General features: G+C 41.9%; 1 protein-coding gene across 1 annotated transcript in view; it reads right to left on the reverse strand.

The window, feature by feature from the left end:
• Positions 1 to 1,933: 1,933 nt before the first annotated feature.
• The window catches only part of skila (SKI-like proto-oncogene a), a 39,174-nt gene continuing 22,806 nt past the window's right edge, over positions 1,934 to 18,301 (reverse strand). Inside the window, exons 3-8 of the mRNA XM_068340350.1 lie at positions 14,149 to 14,241; positions 13,317 to 13,402; positions 11,288 to 11,430; positions 7,912 to 8,273; positions 7,425 to 7,655; positions 1,934 to 6,145 (exon numbers count right to left, since the gene is read on the reverse strand). Coding sequence (XP_068196451.1) covers positions 5,888 to 6,145; positions 7,425 to 7,655; positions 7,912 to 8,273; positions 11,288 to 11,430; positions 13,317 to 13,402; positions 14,149 to 14,241 — 1,173 coding nt within the window. The 3' untranslated portion in view covers positions 1,934 to 5,887. The remainder of the gene's footprint in view (positions 6,146 to 7,424; positions 7,656 to 7,911; positions 8,274 to 11,287; positions 11,431 to 13,316; positions 13,403 to 14,148; positions 14,242 to 18,301) is intronic.

An 18,301-nucleotide genomic window follows, 5' to 3' on the forward strand; every position in this document is an offset into this window, starting at 1 on the left:
TGTGTGTGTGTGTGTGTGTGTGTGTGTGTGTGTGTGTGACAAGCACAGATGTCTTAACAAAAAGCCACTGATGTTATATCAGGGACCCCTTTCCAGTTCTCAATGTCATTATCCACATGACCGTTGAAGTCCCCAAGAAGAACAATGGAGTCCCCAGTCTGAGCACTATTCAGTACCACTCCCATGAACTCCAAGAAGGCCGGGTATTCCACACTGCCGTTTAGCCAGTACAGTAAAATAATGGTTAGGTAACTATCCCCAACCCAAAGTCGCAGGGGTGTGACCCACTTGTTCCCCGGGGTAAACTCCCATAAATGGCAGTCGAGATGTGGGGCATCACACTGTGTGATGTCATAGTTCTTGATTTACTTGTCTTCATCGGGGTTTTTGAACTTCTCTTAGTCTGTCCTGTCACCAAGGACCTGTTGGTTATGGCAGGAGCATAAAGTTCACATCAACATAGCTCCTATGATCAATCAGGCACTCTTACTCCTCCACCATGATAGGGTGGCAGTTCAAGGAGGATTGTGGCCGACCACTGGGGTCCTATTTTTCTTTTTCTTTTTTGTTATTGTGCTCTTCCTGCTACCAGTTTCAATACCTGTATATCTAGGGCTGAACACCGCCTGTGCTCTGCCTCTTCAACAACCTACTGATTGCAGTCATTTCATGCGTAGTCTTTCCAGCCTTACAGCTAGCACTGGACCTGGCAGCAGTTCCTCTCGACAGCCTCCGTGAGAGGCGATCTAAATATAGCTTGGCTGCACAGGAAAGAAGATGATTGCACCAATAAAATCCAGACTTATCGGCAAATACTTAATATTAATAATTAATATCATAATACAATAGTGTTTTCCACACTTATTCTACTTTTGACAAGAATCTCTCATACTTTCATGTAGACATGTAGTTGCTATGACCGGACACAAAAAGCTATTCATACCCAGACACCAGTTTCTGGCAGCTTGCAGTGGGAATGTTAGTCTACTCCTCCTGGGAAAAGGCTTCCAGTTCTGAAATTTTCTTGGAGATTATGTGCAGCAACAACCTTCTTCAAATTCCACTATTTTGCAGGTTTCGATTAGGCAACTATAAAAGAATGATCCAGGCATTTTGAAACTAAGCCTGGGTGGATTTTGATGTTTCTTTTAGCTCATTGTCATTTTGAAACATCCAGTGACATCCAAGCTTCAGCTTCCTCAGAGACAAACTGTTTTTTTTGAGGATTTCTTATACTTGATAGAATCCATCTTACCCTCAACACACAAAGAGCACTAAAGAATTGCTCAGTCACTGCTATGCTTTAATTTCATACTCAAGTCATACCACTGATCTGTAAAAGTTGCAGAGTGATATCATAGAACTTCTGTGTCTTATCCAGATAGTTCTGGGCTGTTGGAGCAAACAGGTCTTGTGCTTTTGGTCTGCAGCGGTTTATTTTTCCATTTTCAAATATAAAGATGTGATGTAAATTGCGGACTCGACAGCAAAAAACTATTGTTAGAGTAGGTCTATGAAGGTCGGCATAGTGTCTTAACAGCAGTACATTTGCAAATTTTCAGGGATGCCTTTCAGGGCCGCCTTTCAGGGCCTTAAGTTGAAACTGCGCTAGTCATTCAAGCAATCACTTTGTGTTGACTGTGCTAAATGTAAATTGTTCTGCTGTTTGATATTAAAAACAGCTAATAAATAATACATTTTACCAGGTAACTAATTATTAAAGGGGGTGGATGGTGGTGGTGTGTGTGTGTGTGTTCATTTTGTTTTAAATTACTTTTACCAATTGTACACGTAGTTTACGCTTGTGCTTTCTTTCCCAAAGTTTAAAATATCTGCAGCGCCCATGATTTTCAGTGAACACATGGAAAATAGCAATCTTAAAAATTGCTATAATGCTAAGAACGGCAAAAGATGACACTGGTTTGACACTACAGAACTTTACTTGAATTTAATCCAAGTTCATTGTCTATACAGGGTGTATTTACAAGATCTGAAATCAGGAAAGGGCAAAACAGAAAACCACTAGATACAACTGAGGTATTAGCTAAAAGCATTTACAGGTACAGTATGTCATTTACTAGTTAATATCAATGATAAACAGAGATGCAGTGTCTTCTGCTTAAAAAACATCTTTTTATATCACAACATGAGGTAGGAGAACAGTGTCTCAATTCATGCAAGAACAAAAGTCTCATCACACTGTAGTATTGGCAACATAGTATGTAATGGTCGTACACAGACACTGTGTTTCGTGTTTCAGAACTTCCTTAAGGGGGAAAAGGTTCTTTTGAACCAAACTATGAATATCTTCTCATCTACAACAGGATATGTAAATTAAAACACGATTTACTTCTTACTAACCAGCAATCAATCACCAATGCAGCCCTGCTTCCTACATCTGCCACTCTGGCATAGAATAATTGCTGGCTGAAAGGATATACTGTACAGTATACCCATCTCCAAAGCATACAAACTGCATCAGTCACCTTGGATTTCGTACTTCTATTTACCTACCCTAGCCAGAAGGTAATTAATATGCAAAATGCTGTATTCAAGTGTTTTCACATGGTTAAGCCACACCCCTTTCGCCTTGTTTTCATTAGACTTCAGACTTCTAAAAAAAATTCTGTACAAAGTATATTCAAGTTCCCGTCACACTGAAAATGTAAAAATCCCAGCACGCTGTGCTACTAAGGATTCTTCCACTCCGTGCATGTTCATTTAGTCTTAACATTATGGCGTACAATTTACATGACTAACATCACCCCCTTGTGTATAAAATGCAAATTACAGTTTTAATATTACAGAGCTAACTGATCTGCTAATATGATGGATAGATTTCATTTTATTCTTATTGTATTGAAGAGGTAATTACCACTAGGTAAATAAAATTAATCTGACTATCGTTAAAATGATGGTAATACATCAAGACAAGGATATATGATCAGAATCACAAAACATACTACACATCCAGAGCTAGGTGATCAAGTTCTTTCACTTTTCAATGATGCTGCGCTTTAGTCAGATGTGAAGGCGCGCACACGCACACACACAGACACACACACGCACACAATTTCCAAATCAAATTAGGCTACAGGTTTCTTTATCATCTGACTTTATATTTAACCAACTTCTAAATCCATATTGATATAAAACTTTCACATTTTCAATGTTCATGCATATGAGCCATCTCAACAGTATGCATTACGTGGGGGACAACATCATTTTTTTCCTCTCTTGGCAACGAACTGATTGTTTGCATGACCCAGTGACACAAAATATAATGGGCAGAAAACATGCAAAAAAAATATTTTTTTTTAACAAGGTTTTTTCCAAATTGCGTTTTTTTTCATCAGATGTTTCGTATTTAATTTAGCTCACAGTAGGGAATTTAACAATGAATGGGGAGCTCATTACATTTCACGTTAAACAGTCCATCAAGATGAAACACACTAAAAACAAATGCATCAGTTCAGAGAGGGGAAAAAGCATGTAAGTATACAGTATTTCCTATTTTTCCTTTGTCCTGCTTCAGGTTTCAGTAAACCATGCATTTCAGTCCCTCTCATCCACTCAGCAAAGGCAAGGTCTGATAACTGCAAAGATCAGTATGTTTAAAAAAGAATGCAAAAATCCTCTGATGTCTTAGTTCTGATTCAATTTTTATAACCTTTTGAAGATTTCTCATATATGAACAGTTAATATATTAATGACTACTGTATTTACATATGAATATAAATCTTTAGTTAACATGTTAAATATTTTCTTTCATACTTTCAGTAAAGGTTTAAATGGAACAGTAGAGTGTACATTTGCTGCATTGGTTTGATTTTACTGACTTGCACCTGCATCTGCTTTTATCTACAAACCGCAACTGTACTCTGCCTGGCTTTAATGTCTGTTACTGTAAAGGGAAGCTGTTTAAGAAAGTCTGCATTGAATAGGAGGGCACACAGTGGAATGTCTATCAATTTGCATTAATAGCAGATGCATAAAAAAAAGTTCAGCATTAGCTGAGGCTGATCCCTTTCTCTTTTTAAACAATTATTTACAGGCACACTCACTTAACAGGGATCTCTTTAGTGGCAATAAAAATCACTTTTGCCTGGCAACTGACACAACAAAAGTCCTCTCTTCCTATTACTGCATGTCTGCTCACTCGTTGGCCATCTACAAAATGCAGCACACCCCCAGCTGATCTGGTGCTAGAAGTGGATGGACGGGTATGTGTGAGTAAATGACGGTTGTTTTGTGGGAGAGGAGAGAGAGTTGAGAGATCCTGACTGTCCTTATAGTAGAGAGGACCCCAGACAACAGTAGCTGCTCCATTTCTAATGGTTACAAACAAAAGGGGCTCCCTCTGGACCTCCGGTGTCTGGGCCACCCAGCCTGCTTGCAAGAAGAGTGGACCAGTCCCCTGAACGTGCCCCCTCTTCCTCTTCCTGCCTGGTGTTGTTTGTTCACTCAAGCAGAATAACGTGGAACAGGGGCCAAACTCCAGGCCCAAACCACCCTGAACTATCTGCTTTCACCTGCAACCCACATTCTTATACGACTTTCTGACAAACAGGGAGGGGATTAAACTGTCTGCGAACAATGAGGTCAAATGACACAAAAAAGAAGCCTAGAAAACAGGGACAGATTGGAGCTTTGATCGTCTGCTGGGGAAAGCTGGGGCCATTGTTCTGCCTGAATGCCTGGACTGCACTTACACACTCAAGGGTGTGTGGGCATGCAGAGATGTCATATGTATTACGGCAACACAGTACAGCAACTACATGTGACACTCTGGTGTTTTTCTTTCTTAGACCAGCTCTCATGTCAGGACACATTCCTCTCCCAGAATTGTACTCTAAGTGATTAACACTACTGTTAAAGCCTAGCCTGAACATGCAGGGCTGGGAAGGGGGGTTGGAGAAGACACCAGGCAGCTGGAGGCCCAGCAGACTGTTTGGTCTAGGAGAGTCCAGATATCCAGCAGAGTGAAGGAGGAAAACTGGTCTGTGTTTGTGGGGTCTAAGCCAGACGGTTTGCTGCCTAACTAACATCACACTCAAAACACTCATTTCAAGTTCAGCATCATTACAGGCATATTTTCATGAGGTCCTTTGTCTTTTTTTTGTACAGTATAGGTCTTATGCCTCCATATAGAATTTATGTTTTTAACATGACAGAACAGTTTTCTTCCTGTGATGTACAAACAGCCAAAATATGTTTGAATGTCCATGTAGTATCCTGCAGTAGCTGGTAGTTGAGCATTAGGGCTTTATTTACAAAAAAACTGAGAAAAAAAAAACTGAGAAGGGGCACGCAACCAGCTGACATTTTGTGTCAGTGAGCACCAGTTTCCCTGCCAGGTAGTTGCATGAAGCAGCGTCTGTGACACACCTTGACCAATCTGTGAGTCTGAGCTGAAGTCTGAAATCTCCAAGTCATTAGCTCCTCAATCCAAAGAGAGGAAGGAGAGGCTTGGAAAGGAGGTTGACAATCTTAAGGGAGGAAGCAAAACAGTGATGGGTTGAGTTTTGTCACTGTGTGACCAAACTCCTGTCTGTGAAGCAGCTACTTGTTCAGTACAAATTATAAATTAAATCAAAACATACATGCCCAAATCTCTTTAAATACTGTTTAAAGAAAGGAAATATGCAAGGGAAACTAATAAAATTGTGTTTTTTTTTTCTTTTTAAAAGCTTAAAGTTAAATTACAAAAACAAGTATGTCACTAAATAAACACTAAAAATAAAAGGAAGAGGTGTGATGCACAACTTAAAAAACAGCCTGAGGAAAAGTGCCTCATTTTCTGTTTTCAGGCTGATGTTTTTGTGTCTGCAGAGTTGGCCGGTGATTGGGAGAGAAATAGGGTAGGGTGGGAGGCTCCTGAAGGGGGCTACTTCTGGCCAGCCACTGGGGCCTCTGAGAAAGAGGAAGAGGAGGAGGGCCTAGAGTGGACATTAGGGGGTCCAGTAAGAGGGGTAGGTGGAGGAGAGGGGCTGCCTCCCACGGTGCCAGACTGGGCCATCTGCTGCTTGAGCTGGGCGATGGTGTGCTCCAGCTTTTCTCTTGCCTCACGCTCCCTACACAGCTCCTCCTGCAACTCCTGCCGGTCTGCCTCTGCCTGTTCCAGCCTCTGACGCAGCTCCGACAACTATTAAGGGAGGGGACAGACAGAGATGCGCATCAAGTCAGTATATGCCTACAGTAAACTGAAACAGCTGTCCGGCAAAAGTCATGGTGGGATGATTCTGTGTCATACAAGACAAAAATTTCAGAGATGTACACAAAACACACAAACATTCAGACTGTTAGAAAGCGGCATGTATCTGAACAGACTGCCAGGCATACTACAGACCTCTAGACTGCAGCCCTCTGTCTTAAACACAAGAAATTACTTATGAGAATAAAACTTGTAAATTACTTCTCATATGATTTCAGGCCAGCATTTTTCTAGACAACACATTATGCGTTGGCATTTGCATAACTTTCCTAACTGGCAGAGTTCAATACAAAAAATGGTCGCCAGAGCTTCCACAACAAAGCAAATGGGGATACTGTGGCACTGAGCCAACAGAACAGAAGCCATCTCAAGATTAATTGGAAACTTTAACAAAGGCTTTGGAGTCTGAACACATTTGCATCCCCAGAAACATGCTAACCTTCATTTAACACACAAAAAAAATTTAGCTGGAAGCCGAATGACTATTTAGAACAGCGGTGTCAAACTCATTTTCACCGAGGGCCACATCAACATATTGGCTGTCCTCAAAGAGCCAGATGTAACTAATAAATGTAACTAAATTTAAGTAAATGTAATGAAAAATAAATGTAAGTACTCCTTAAAGTTAAACTCTGAATTTATTACTTATTCAAGTTACAAACATTACAGTTACAGAGAAAACTATGTTTGTTTTCTGTTGTAACATAAATCCTTTTAATCAGTCAGGTTATGAAACCCACAGAGCTCCATCAATCAAGGATCAAACTATCCAAGAAAATAAAAGTGACAACAAACACAAGTTAGGACATTAACTTTGTTCAGAACGTTTTTGTCCAAATTAAAATGGACTTAATTTCTGCATTGTGGGAAATGTAGTTTTGGTCAAAACACACTTTTGACCTATTTATTTTCAGACATTCTGATCTTTTATACTTTCGTGGGCCACATAAAATTATGTGACGGGCCACATTTGACCCCCGGGCCTTGAGTTTGACACATGCGATTTCGAAAATGTTAGAATTAATATGTGGAGTGCATAAAGTGCAGAGACTAATGGTTCCTTGATTTGCATTTCTCACTTGAGGATGACACTGTAATGTCTGTGAGATAAAAGAGGCATACGTTAAATGTTGCTGCAAATGTGCAAACTGTATGTGTCACTGCTTTGGAAGCCAAATCCAAGACGAGTGTACATCGTTCTCCTCCATACCTGTTCGGTGTAGTGAGCCTCTTGCTGGCGTTGTGCCCCTGGCTCACAGGCGCAGGCCTGCTGACGGAGCTGCTCCAGACGAGTCTCCAGCTCCAGCTGCTCCTGGCGGGCCTGGCTGAGCTGCCGCGCTTGCTCGCTGTGTACCGCTTCCAGTTCACAGCGGAGCTCCCGCTGCTCAGCGCTCAGCTCCCGCAGTCTTGCCACCTCGCCCCCACGTAAAGCCTCAAGCTCCTGGAGATGGAGAAACAAGACAAGAAAAATAACAACCTGATACTCCACTGACCTTTGTGGAGGAAACAATGTGAAAACATTTTCTGGCTTGTTTTATGAGTTTCTAAAACACTTAGTACCATTTGGTGGTGGCTAGAGGATATTGAGGGGAGAGTGGAAGGTGAACCATCACCTTCAGATTTTTGTCATGGACACCTTTTATATGATCTAATCACGGGCTCATTTTACATTTTATCCTTTCCAACCACCAACTCACCATTTCCAGTTGCAGCTGCTTGTGTAGGGTGGAATTGAGCTTCTCCTGCTGCCTGCTGTACATCTGCATGATTTCCACCACAATCCTGTCCTTGTCGTCTTCCAGAGCCCCCACCACCGCTGCAGTGCTGCTTGTGGCAGAGCCCATGTTCTTCGCTACTACTTCCATTGATGTTGACAACAATGATGCAGGAGGAGGAGGGGTGTGGGCAGGGTTGCGAGCTGTTTTCTTGCAGCTTGGGCTGCTTGTCTCCATGGAAACTGCCTGGATTTGGCATTCCCGCTCGGTGGCCAGGGCAGCATCGGCACATTGGGATTTGGCCTCCTCGGCGCCGACAGAGACGGGAGGTGATGCGTGAAGATCTGAGGAGGGTAGGATGAAGGAAGGAGTTTGAAGTTGAAAGGCGATTGAGAGACAGGAATCGCGAGCTGAGCTACCCACACCCGCCTACGTTTAGTAACACCCTCACACAACCTCATAGGAGCTCACACCTCTTCTCAGCGTGAGCACACAACACACAAGCTCAAGCACAGCATGGCACCAGCAGATACGTTGTGTGTATTAGGGAGACCATAGAAAGGATGAATGAGCTGCACTGCTCTGCGTGGGCTCCTGTAAAAACTAGGACCTGTTCTGCCATTGTGGTCTTCAAGGTGTACACCATGAGAAGGGGATCAAACAGACAGTCCACACTCTCATGTCCAGACATATTCACACAATTTCTTTCTGATAATCATCAGCAAGAAAAAGACTTTAAAGGTGTATCCTCTCATAAAGAGAAGCTAATGCAGTGAAATACAGGAAAAGGATGGTGGGTTGTTTACCACCCTAATCCCTTCATCCAGAATGTGTGGCATGAACAACATGCTCTTTGCACAGCATGTCTGCTGCTGGACGTTCATTTTTACCGACTCCTGCTGGCCCATGCGTAAACACAGACACACACGCTCTGTACAGCACACACTGCACAAACAATAAACAGAAGCACAAAAATAACAGTGGTGGGGAGAGACAGACGGGGGGGAGTAGTGTTGCGGGAGTGGGAAGGGAAGCATTCAATGAAGAGAGAAAAAAAAAGGAGGAGGGGAAAGTGAAAGTAGAATGCGAGGGATGGGGAGATGAAGAGAGCCAGGAAAGAAAGGGACGAGGATGGGTGAATGGATGGTTGAAAGAGGAAGTGTAGGACCAGATGGATGACAAACTCAAAAAGGACATGCAGATAGCTAACAGGAAGGAGAAAGGAAATGAGACAGATTGGACGGGCAAGAACCAAGGGAGCAGAATGCCTGGGAGATATGAGACGGACAGCCTGGCAGTCAAACGTGGCGTAACAACGACAGACAGAAATCCTTCCTCTGATTCACTCTGACCATCTCTCTCACACACACATACACACACATCTTATAAACACAGGCCTCAAATACACACACTAAAGTGCACACAGTGTGGAGAGGAGGTCATTGCCATTTCCAACCCTCTTGTTCATCAATAGTGAGCTGCCCCCAGAGTCTTTATGTGAAGGTCAATGCATGATTATGTGCATGGCTGAAGGCTGCAGTGTGTGAGGAGGAAAGAGTGTGTTGGAGCATGCTTTGCTGTAAGTTGTGTGTTTACAGTTAGCACGTGTCTCATCTTAAAGTGTCATCCATGATTTCTTCTGCTTATGGGTATGCATGGAAATCACTCATGCCTGCTCTATGTGTCATATATCTACAGCCAGAAGCTCATGCCATGTTTTTGTAGCTAATGTCTATTCAGTGATCACAGTGAAATATTGATGATTTTTTGAAAAATAACAATCTTTTCAGGATCGAATTTTGTTTAATTTAATGAAAGTGAATGTGAGTACAACTGTTCATTTAATGGGGACATTTCCCCAGAGATTTTGACTAGGAATAAAAAGGTATTTAATTTTTATAAGTCATTTTGCTTTGATGACAGAAAAGAACACTGTATTGGTAATTTATAGTACTATATAAATATGTAATATCTGATTTATATCCCATTATAATTGCCCGTAGTATGTGAGTATGAGCGTGCATGGGTGTCTGTCTTTGTGTGGCTCCACAGCACACTGGCATCGCGCCTGGAGTTTGCCCCGCCTCACGCCTTAAGACAGCTGGGATAGGCTCCAGCTTCCCATGACCTGCTACAGCGGATAAAGCGGTTCAGAAGATGAATGAATGAATATAATAGGGTATAGTTGTATATGAATAAAACAAATATTTAATCATGGATACAGTATGTGTACATTCATTCATTTTCTCTAACCGCTTCAACCGCTGGCGCGGGTCGCGGGGAGCTGCAGCCTATCCCAGTTGTCTTGGGGCGTGACACGGGGGAAACTCTGGGCACGACGCCAGTGCACCGCAGAGCCACACAGAGACCCAGACAACCACACACACACACACACACACACTACGGGCTATTTGGAACGACCTAATTATTATTTAACATAGTAAGAACACTGTCTCTTTACATACCAACTTCCACTGATGATTGCTTTAAGAACACAGAGCATTGAACAGGTCTGTATGCTCTTGTTGAAGAGCATACAGACCTGTTTAATAAAAGGTTACTTGGTTTATTACACATTGATTATCATTAATATTTTTAACATTTTTTATTCTGGCTCTTAATTGAATCTTATTCATTTTATTAATTATGAATTTATTTATTTAACCTTTTTAGACTGTTTTTAATTTAATTTTATTGATTTGATTAATTTTTACCTTTTTAGTCCAGCCTCTAACTTTATTCTATTTGTTTTATTACTTTTATTTACTGAATCTTAATATACACAGTCATATTTTATCTCCATGTCGATTAACTTCTCTCTAGTGTTTCTTAACTTCAAAGTGGACAGTGTAGGATAGCGTTTCCTCTACATTCTGAACTCCTCTGTGTTTTTAAATGTGTGTGTGTGTGTGTGTGTGTGTGTGTGTGTGTGTGTATGTGTGTGTGTGTGTGTGTGCGTGCGTGCGTGCGTGCGTGCATGTGTGTGTGCATGTGTTTATGAGTAGGGGTGTCTTGGGAAGAAGGGGGATATTTCTAGTGTCAACTGTTTTTTGTATTGCTTTTATGTAAAGCACTTTGGGTTACTCATTTTGTATGAAAAACCTTTATAAATTAAGTTTGATTGATTGCTAAATTCAGAAAATGGGGCACTATAGTTAAGCATTATCAGATTTTCAAGCAGGTACTGGATTTATCTGAATTAATAATGAAATTCTTAAAACAGTAAAGCAGACACACAAGTGAAAAGACAATCAACCAGCACCAGGAAAACAGTTTCACCGTAATATTCTCATTTTGTATTCCATGTGGTAAAGCGATATGTGTTTTCTAAGTTAGCGTACTGTGTGTGATTACTGACCCATGGGTGGCTCATCATGGTCCAGCACTCGGCGGGCGTAGTGGTGCTTGAGCAACGCTCCAAATATCTCTGGACTCATCTCCGCCTCGCGTCGCAGAGACACGTTAGGAGCCACCATTTTATCGTAGGTGTACAGGTAGTAACTGGGAGACATAGACAGAGGAGACATTTAAACAATGGTTCACGACTAGACACATTTTTACTTGTGTTTCTTCTTGTTAATCTGATAGTGAATCAAGCACTGTATTTCTTTTTGTAATATTTTAGTCTTCAGGGTATCAGTGTCATTCTTCACATCATGTTTGCTGTGAAGATCGTAAATGTTACCACGGGACTTTGCGATGCTACTATATGTGATGTTACACATACCCCTGATATAACATCCGATGGCCCTTATACCTCTGTAGCTATGAAACATTGCTGAATCAATGTAATAGAAGAGCAGTCATTTATTTAGCTCACATCTGAAGACAGGAGCTGAAACCACAGTGTGGAAAAAAACATTTTTATCATGTGTTTCCGGGGTCTCAGTGTAACGGACCTTCAGTTATCACACATGTCCAGGCACTGGGTGCAACCTAGAGCGAGAAATGGTGGCTGGAGATGCACCAAAGTCACTGAGCCAACACTATCTGTCTATTCCTGGCTGTGTGCTTTAGAAGGAAGGAGGACAGAGAAAGAGAAAAAGACATACAGTAGATGGAGAAGAGGAGAGGGGAGATGCTTTGAACCCTTCCCCCACCAGCAGCCCCCTCCAGACAGAGCTGTAGCTATGAACTAGGTTAAGCATGACATCTCTGTGGGACTCCGCCTGAATTGTAGAACTACCACTGGGCCTTGCCTTCTCTTCATTAACCAAGCACTGCAGGCTTGCCTGATTGGGAATCTGAAACTCCTTCACATGAAACCCCTAAAACGTGATAATAATGTAATGCTTCGTATATTAGTGTCACACTAATGGATGTTGGAACTAAACAGAATATGATGTTAAGTGCTGGGAATGTTTGGCTGCAGCAGTTCATTGTTCATTCATGGTGCAATGCAAAGATACATCCAATCTGGTGGAGGCAGTCACATGTATGCTATGGCTTTTTGAATCATCTAGTTGCGAGAAAGGGGAGGGAGCAGAAGTGCGAGTCCAGTCCAAACATATTGGGAACTTGAATTTTCTGAAATCAAATCTAAAATAGTACAATTTGTTGGACTGTTCAGTCACATGCCACCAGGACCAGAAATAAAGTTTTGGTTTACATTTTTCTTTTGAAGGGACAGTAAATTTATTTATAAGTGACATGTATGTTATTCATCATTATGAAAAATAGAAGAAAAAATCAATTTTATGTGTGTAGCATCATCCGTTTGGTCAAAAAAGCTTAAAATCTGCGCCGCAGCAGCTTCCGCATTCGGTGGTCACGTGGGCGTCATACGTCACTGGGGCCCCACATAGTTTAGAATAATACAATTCTAGACGGGATTGACACCAAAATGCTAACGTGTTAGCCCGTCAATATGATTGTCCACATTATGTTAGCATTGAGCTAACCGCCATTTATTACTATTGGACTGTGTGGAATTAACAACAACTCCAGCTGTTATTAATTCCACAGTGAATTTATTTGAAAGTTGCGTCTTTTTTGCTGTTTTGTTGACACAACCGTTCACCGCGCAGGTAACCATGATATTTTTGGTGTTAATCACGTCTAGAATTGCATTGTTTCTTATAGCTAAACTGTTTGGCCCCAGTGACGTATGACGCCCACGTGACCACTGAATGCGGAAGCTGCTGCGGAGCAGATTTTAAGCTTTTTTGACCAAACGGATGATGCTACACATATAAAAAAAATTTCTTCTATTTTTCATAATGATGAATAACATATATGTCACTTAAAATTAACTTTACTGTCCCTTGAAGAGAAGGAATCTAACATCCTTTAACATCAATTTAAACATCAATTAAAAATTCTGGTTCAAAGCCCTGCCTAAAATGGTGTATTGGTGATGTTTAATTAGTGAAAATAAGGTGTAGTACCTGGGATGGACCAGGGTGGGGTGTCCTGGCTCCTCCTTGATGTCAGGGAAAAGACCGTTGAACACCAGGCTAGGAGACGTTTTAACCTGTGAACACACATGCATACAAACAAAATCATGCACATAAGTATCACACACCACAGTCACATCGTCTTCATGCTGATTAGTTAACATTACAGACGCATACAACAGCATCTTACATCATCAATCACTAGTCATTGAATATAATTTTGTAGAGTAAATATCACAATGGTGGCCATATGCATACCACCCCCCACCCCAAACACACACGCACACACACACACACACACACACACACACACACACACACACAAACACACACACAAACACACACACAAACACACACACACCATGAGAAGAAACGAATACGCTACACTGCACATGGTGCTCTTGGAGCCATAATCTAATAAAGCTAATATATTCATGCATACATGTGGACAAGAGAACATCTATCAGGAATCAGCTGTGTATATGTGCGTGTGGGGGGGTGGGGTGGGGGAGGGCACATGTTAGAGAAAAAGATAATCATGATAAAGAGTTTCTCCCTTATATGTGAGGAAAGTTGGTGTGTGGAGTTTGTGCTGTTGGAGGGGGATGTGAAGACCAACGTCAGATGCTGTGAGTGTATGTCCTCACAGGTCAGACAGGAAAAGCGTGTGGCTATAAATGAATGAATAGGAGTTGGCAGGGTGGGGGTGATGACCCTGAAAGCTGACCTGTGTAAAGAGGAGGGGGAGGGGGAAGAGATGAGGATGTTGAAGCAGCAGGGGGTCATGGAGACACAGGTGGATGGATGGGAAACGAAGACTGACCTTTCTTGCTGGGTCGGCGTCGGTCAACTTGCTGCTGGGGGGGCAGAGATCTGCAGAGGATTTCCTCAGTTGGCTCTCCTCCTCCACTGCCTTCTGAAATAAACATGGAGGAAGATATGATGAATAAAAATACAGGGGCCAAACTTCAAGGTTAAAAATGGGGGGAAAAGGCGGACAAGGAGCACCTTCTTTAGAATATGCTGACCAATTAAAACGATGCAACGGGCCAGGGGAATATGATGGTGAGTAAATAAATTAAATCTGACAGCATGGTCACAGAGGAGAAAGATCAGGACAAATAGAATTCAAACAATATGAAATAGAGACAAATGACACGTAAGAAATAGAAAATGTAGACAAATGGAATTAAGAGTAAGGCATGTGAGCCATTGCTGGAGTCGACCACTATGAAGAGCAAGAGAAAACAAAGATAGCCGGAAAATGGATTAGCTAACAGCAGAAGCTGAATGGGCCCACTGGGGAAAATCTATGAATAAAACACAAGAAAAGCCACGCTGATAGTCAGCATGGCTACAACATGGCTTGGCCTTATGTGTTACTGGTGAGTGATGCATTTGTATACATGCTGCACAGTTGGAGTGCATCTCATGCTCAATGTGAAGACATATTTTCTGTTGAATGTTCAGGATGCATTGTGTCAGCTTCATAGCCTCTCAGTCATGTGTGTTCAGTAAATATTGCTGGCGCTGTCTGTAGTTGTGTGTCTGTGTGTGCCTAAGAATGTGTTTTTTTAAGCAAATCCAGGACAGGCTCAGCAAGAGACCATGAGCTGATGGAGTTGATGCTTATCTGCGGTAGACGGGACTGACACTACACAGACTGCCTGCAGTTCATGTTAAAAAAAAAAAAAAAATGACAGGTTACGCAGACTCCAGAGGAACAAGACTTTCCAGTATGGCAAAATAAACTGCTCCGTTGCCCAGAGCAACAGAAAGGAAAGTAAACGAGACAGGAGGAAAGGAAACAGGAATAGCTGTCAGAGAGAGGATTCACTGAGGAGAAGAGTATAAAAAGGTACGTAGAAGAAGGGAAAAAGAGAGACGGAGAAAGCATCAATAATTTACTTACTAGCCTTTAAAAGCCATCTATAAATGTTTAGCCACAGAAACCATGCACGCACACAAAGTCAGACATAATAAAACAGACATTTCATCAGCTGGACATGTTGGCTTTGCTTCAACATAGTATTGGCCAAGAGATGCCGTCAATACCAAAGCTAAAGAGCCACAGAACAACACAGTCAGATCACTATGATGGCAAGTTATTTAACTCACTACAGGAAAAGACTGGGAACTTCTTTCTTTTTCTAATCTAATTAACTACTGATGAATACGTCCAAACATAAAAAAGGTTATTTATCCATAATAATTCTGAATCGTTTTACAACCAGAGTCAAAATCTGTTTTCTTACTGAAATGCATGTTGGCTCCTGTTTCAACCATAACACGCATGCATAAAAAAAGAAAAACCACTAGTAGTAGTTGAGTGCTGTGTATAAATTTATGTGTGCTGTATGTGGGGGACACTCCCTTCTTTACAACAGCATGGATGAATGAGCATATGCATGCAAATGCAATAAGCTGGAGCCATATGTGCTGCCAGGTGCGTCTGTGTGTGTATACAGAAGGGGGCTCGTCTGATGCCCTTTCTTTGTTTTTGTTTTGTTTTTGGTCGATGCTTTTCCTTTTTTTTCTTTAGGAACAGCGCAGAAACAGAGGGAGGGAAACTAAGGAAGGTAGCAAGAGAAAAAGAGGATGATGGGATAGCACAGAGATAGAGGGATAGATGATAGTGTTACGGCTGCAGCTCAAATCTATTGTTATTATTGTGTATCCTTCTGCGACCCTGGCTCTGAGCTGCTGGTACTGCACTGCTCCTGGATGCTCCGCCCTACTTCATCAGTGCCAGGTGTCATGTCTCTGGGACTCCTGGCCACACCCCTTCGCCATGCCCATCTCCTGATTGGTGCGCCATCTTCCTGACAGGCCCAAGCCTCGCCTCATCACCTGACATGGACTTTAAAAGCTCTGCAAGCCAGTCAGTCAGGGCGACTGTCTAACTGTGGCTGCACGCCTTTGAGCCGTCGAACTTTGACCTTGTGACTTGGTGTGTTGAAATTGTGTCTACCCTCATTAGGAGCTGGTTGTGTTTTGTGTTCCGTTTGAAGATTTTAGTTAGTGAAGTATTGCAAAATTTGTATATTATAGCTAGTCCTCTGTTGTATTTTTGGTTATCTTTGAACAGTGCCCATTGGCCTTCCTTAGTTTGTTAGAAGTTTGTTAAAAGAAATACCTGAGTTAAACATTCTGAATATGTTCCCCCTTTAAAATCTGGGTTGTTTTATGTTATTTCCCCAGTCTTTTAGCGGGGTCATAACAGACAGGAACAACAATAAACCTTCCACAGTAGTGTGTACCTGCTGTGTAGGCTGGATTCTATCCAATATCGTGTGTGTGTGTGTGTGTGTGTGTGTGTGTGTGTGTGTGTGTGTGTGTGTGTGTGTGTGTGTGTGTGTGTGTGTGTTGCTGATAGTTTTTGCTACAATACTTAGCTGATTTCATATCTGTCATTTCACAATTGTGTCGATGTGTGTGTTGCTAAAGGAGAGACCATGAGGGCAAACTGACATTACCTCAACTCATGCGTGGATCTTTCATTGTTTGATCTTCACAAGACACAAAGCACTCATTAAAAGGTTGGTGTGTGTGTTTGGCACCTTTGTGTTGGATCACGACCGTATGTGAAATACATGTATGGATGTGTTTTCTAGCTGTGTATCCAGTAATTCCTGCTTACCTTACAGCTCACAGCTGAACACCCAGCACTAACCACACTCACATCTGCTCATTATTCCTGAAGCCTTACACACTTTTCCTTAATGGATGTGTTTGGTTGCAAATGTTTTAGCTGTTGTTTGCCTTTTGCCTCTTGCTGGCAGTTGTACCTTTCCATCCTACACTCTTGCTTTATTCACCAACATCATGCAGCTGCCTGCTGCTAAAACACAATAATGAATCACCCTTCTCATCTGTACAGCTAGCACAACACAGCCCCCCCCCATCCTCCAGCCCTTGGTCAGACTGAAGCTTGTCTTATGACAAGGCGGATTAGCATACCACACACTCGCTCAGGTGAACTCTGCCCTGCTGTTCCTAATGACCAGTAGTGTGCCTGTCGCTGCAGCTACACTGACAACTCACCCCACCACTATACAATGCACTAGACACACACCGAGCCATGTGAACTTTCACAGTGACCCGTTTTCCAAGCCTCAGCTTGTCCCAAGACCATTAGCACGTGATGTTTCTACAGCAGACACATTTGAGGAGCAGAGACTGTTTTCTCTGAGCACGTTAAAAATCACACGCTCCTCTCTGATACATGCATGTCCATGACCTTACATTATCCATGCCCTCTGTACGCCGGTGACAAGTAAATGCACTTCAGCTGGATTCGAATGTATCCATGGTGAGCTCCATCTTCTCTTCCCACCGCCGACATCTTTTTTACAACAGAAAATCTTGTTGCCATTACTGTCTACTCTGTAAAAAATATGTAGTAAAGTTTTATGTTAAAGCATCTATGATAAGTGATGCAAATTCATTTTCAGGTTTTGCACTGCCATAATCAAGCTACATATGAAACTGTTCACAATACATGTAGTCCTCATAAAAATTTGTAGATGTGAACAACTGTCTGCCACCATGTCTGACTACTGCAGTTCCCCTTTCTACTATAACCCGCGCCGAGCAGTGTAACATTAATACCCCATAGATTAAAATATCACATGTCATGTCGGAGTAACTCTGCAAATATAAGACCAAGTGCTCTGATGTTGGACTTCATGCGGCTTTCCTGTCGAATTTTGTCCTTCTTCTATCCATCTCTGCAAAAAATGGCGTGTTGGATTTTTGCTTAACAGGAAGTGTATTAGCGCATCATTCACGCACGTGCAGTGGAATATCTCGGTGGCTTAAAACCAGGCTTAGCCTCTACACCCCTGCGGATCAAATTAATTCAGCAGAGGTAGAGATGTATAAGTTTAATTATGGTACTTCAGTGTTTTATTTCATTTATGTGTTGTTTTACGTCTTTTAATCATTTATCTTAGGGAATAGTACTTTTGTATTTA

The sequence above is a fragment of the Antennarius striatus genome, chromosome 18 (assembly GCF_040054535.1).
Source record: "Antennarius striatus isolate MH-2024 chromosome 18, ASM4005453v1, whole genome shotgun sequence".
In the NCBI taxonomy this organism is placed as follows: Eukaryota; Metazoa; Chordata; class Actinopteri; order Lophiiformes; family Antennariidae; genus Antennarius; species Antennarius striatus.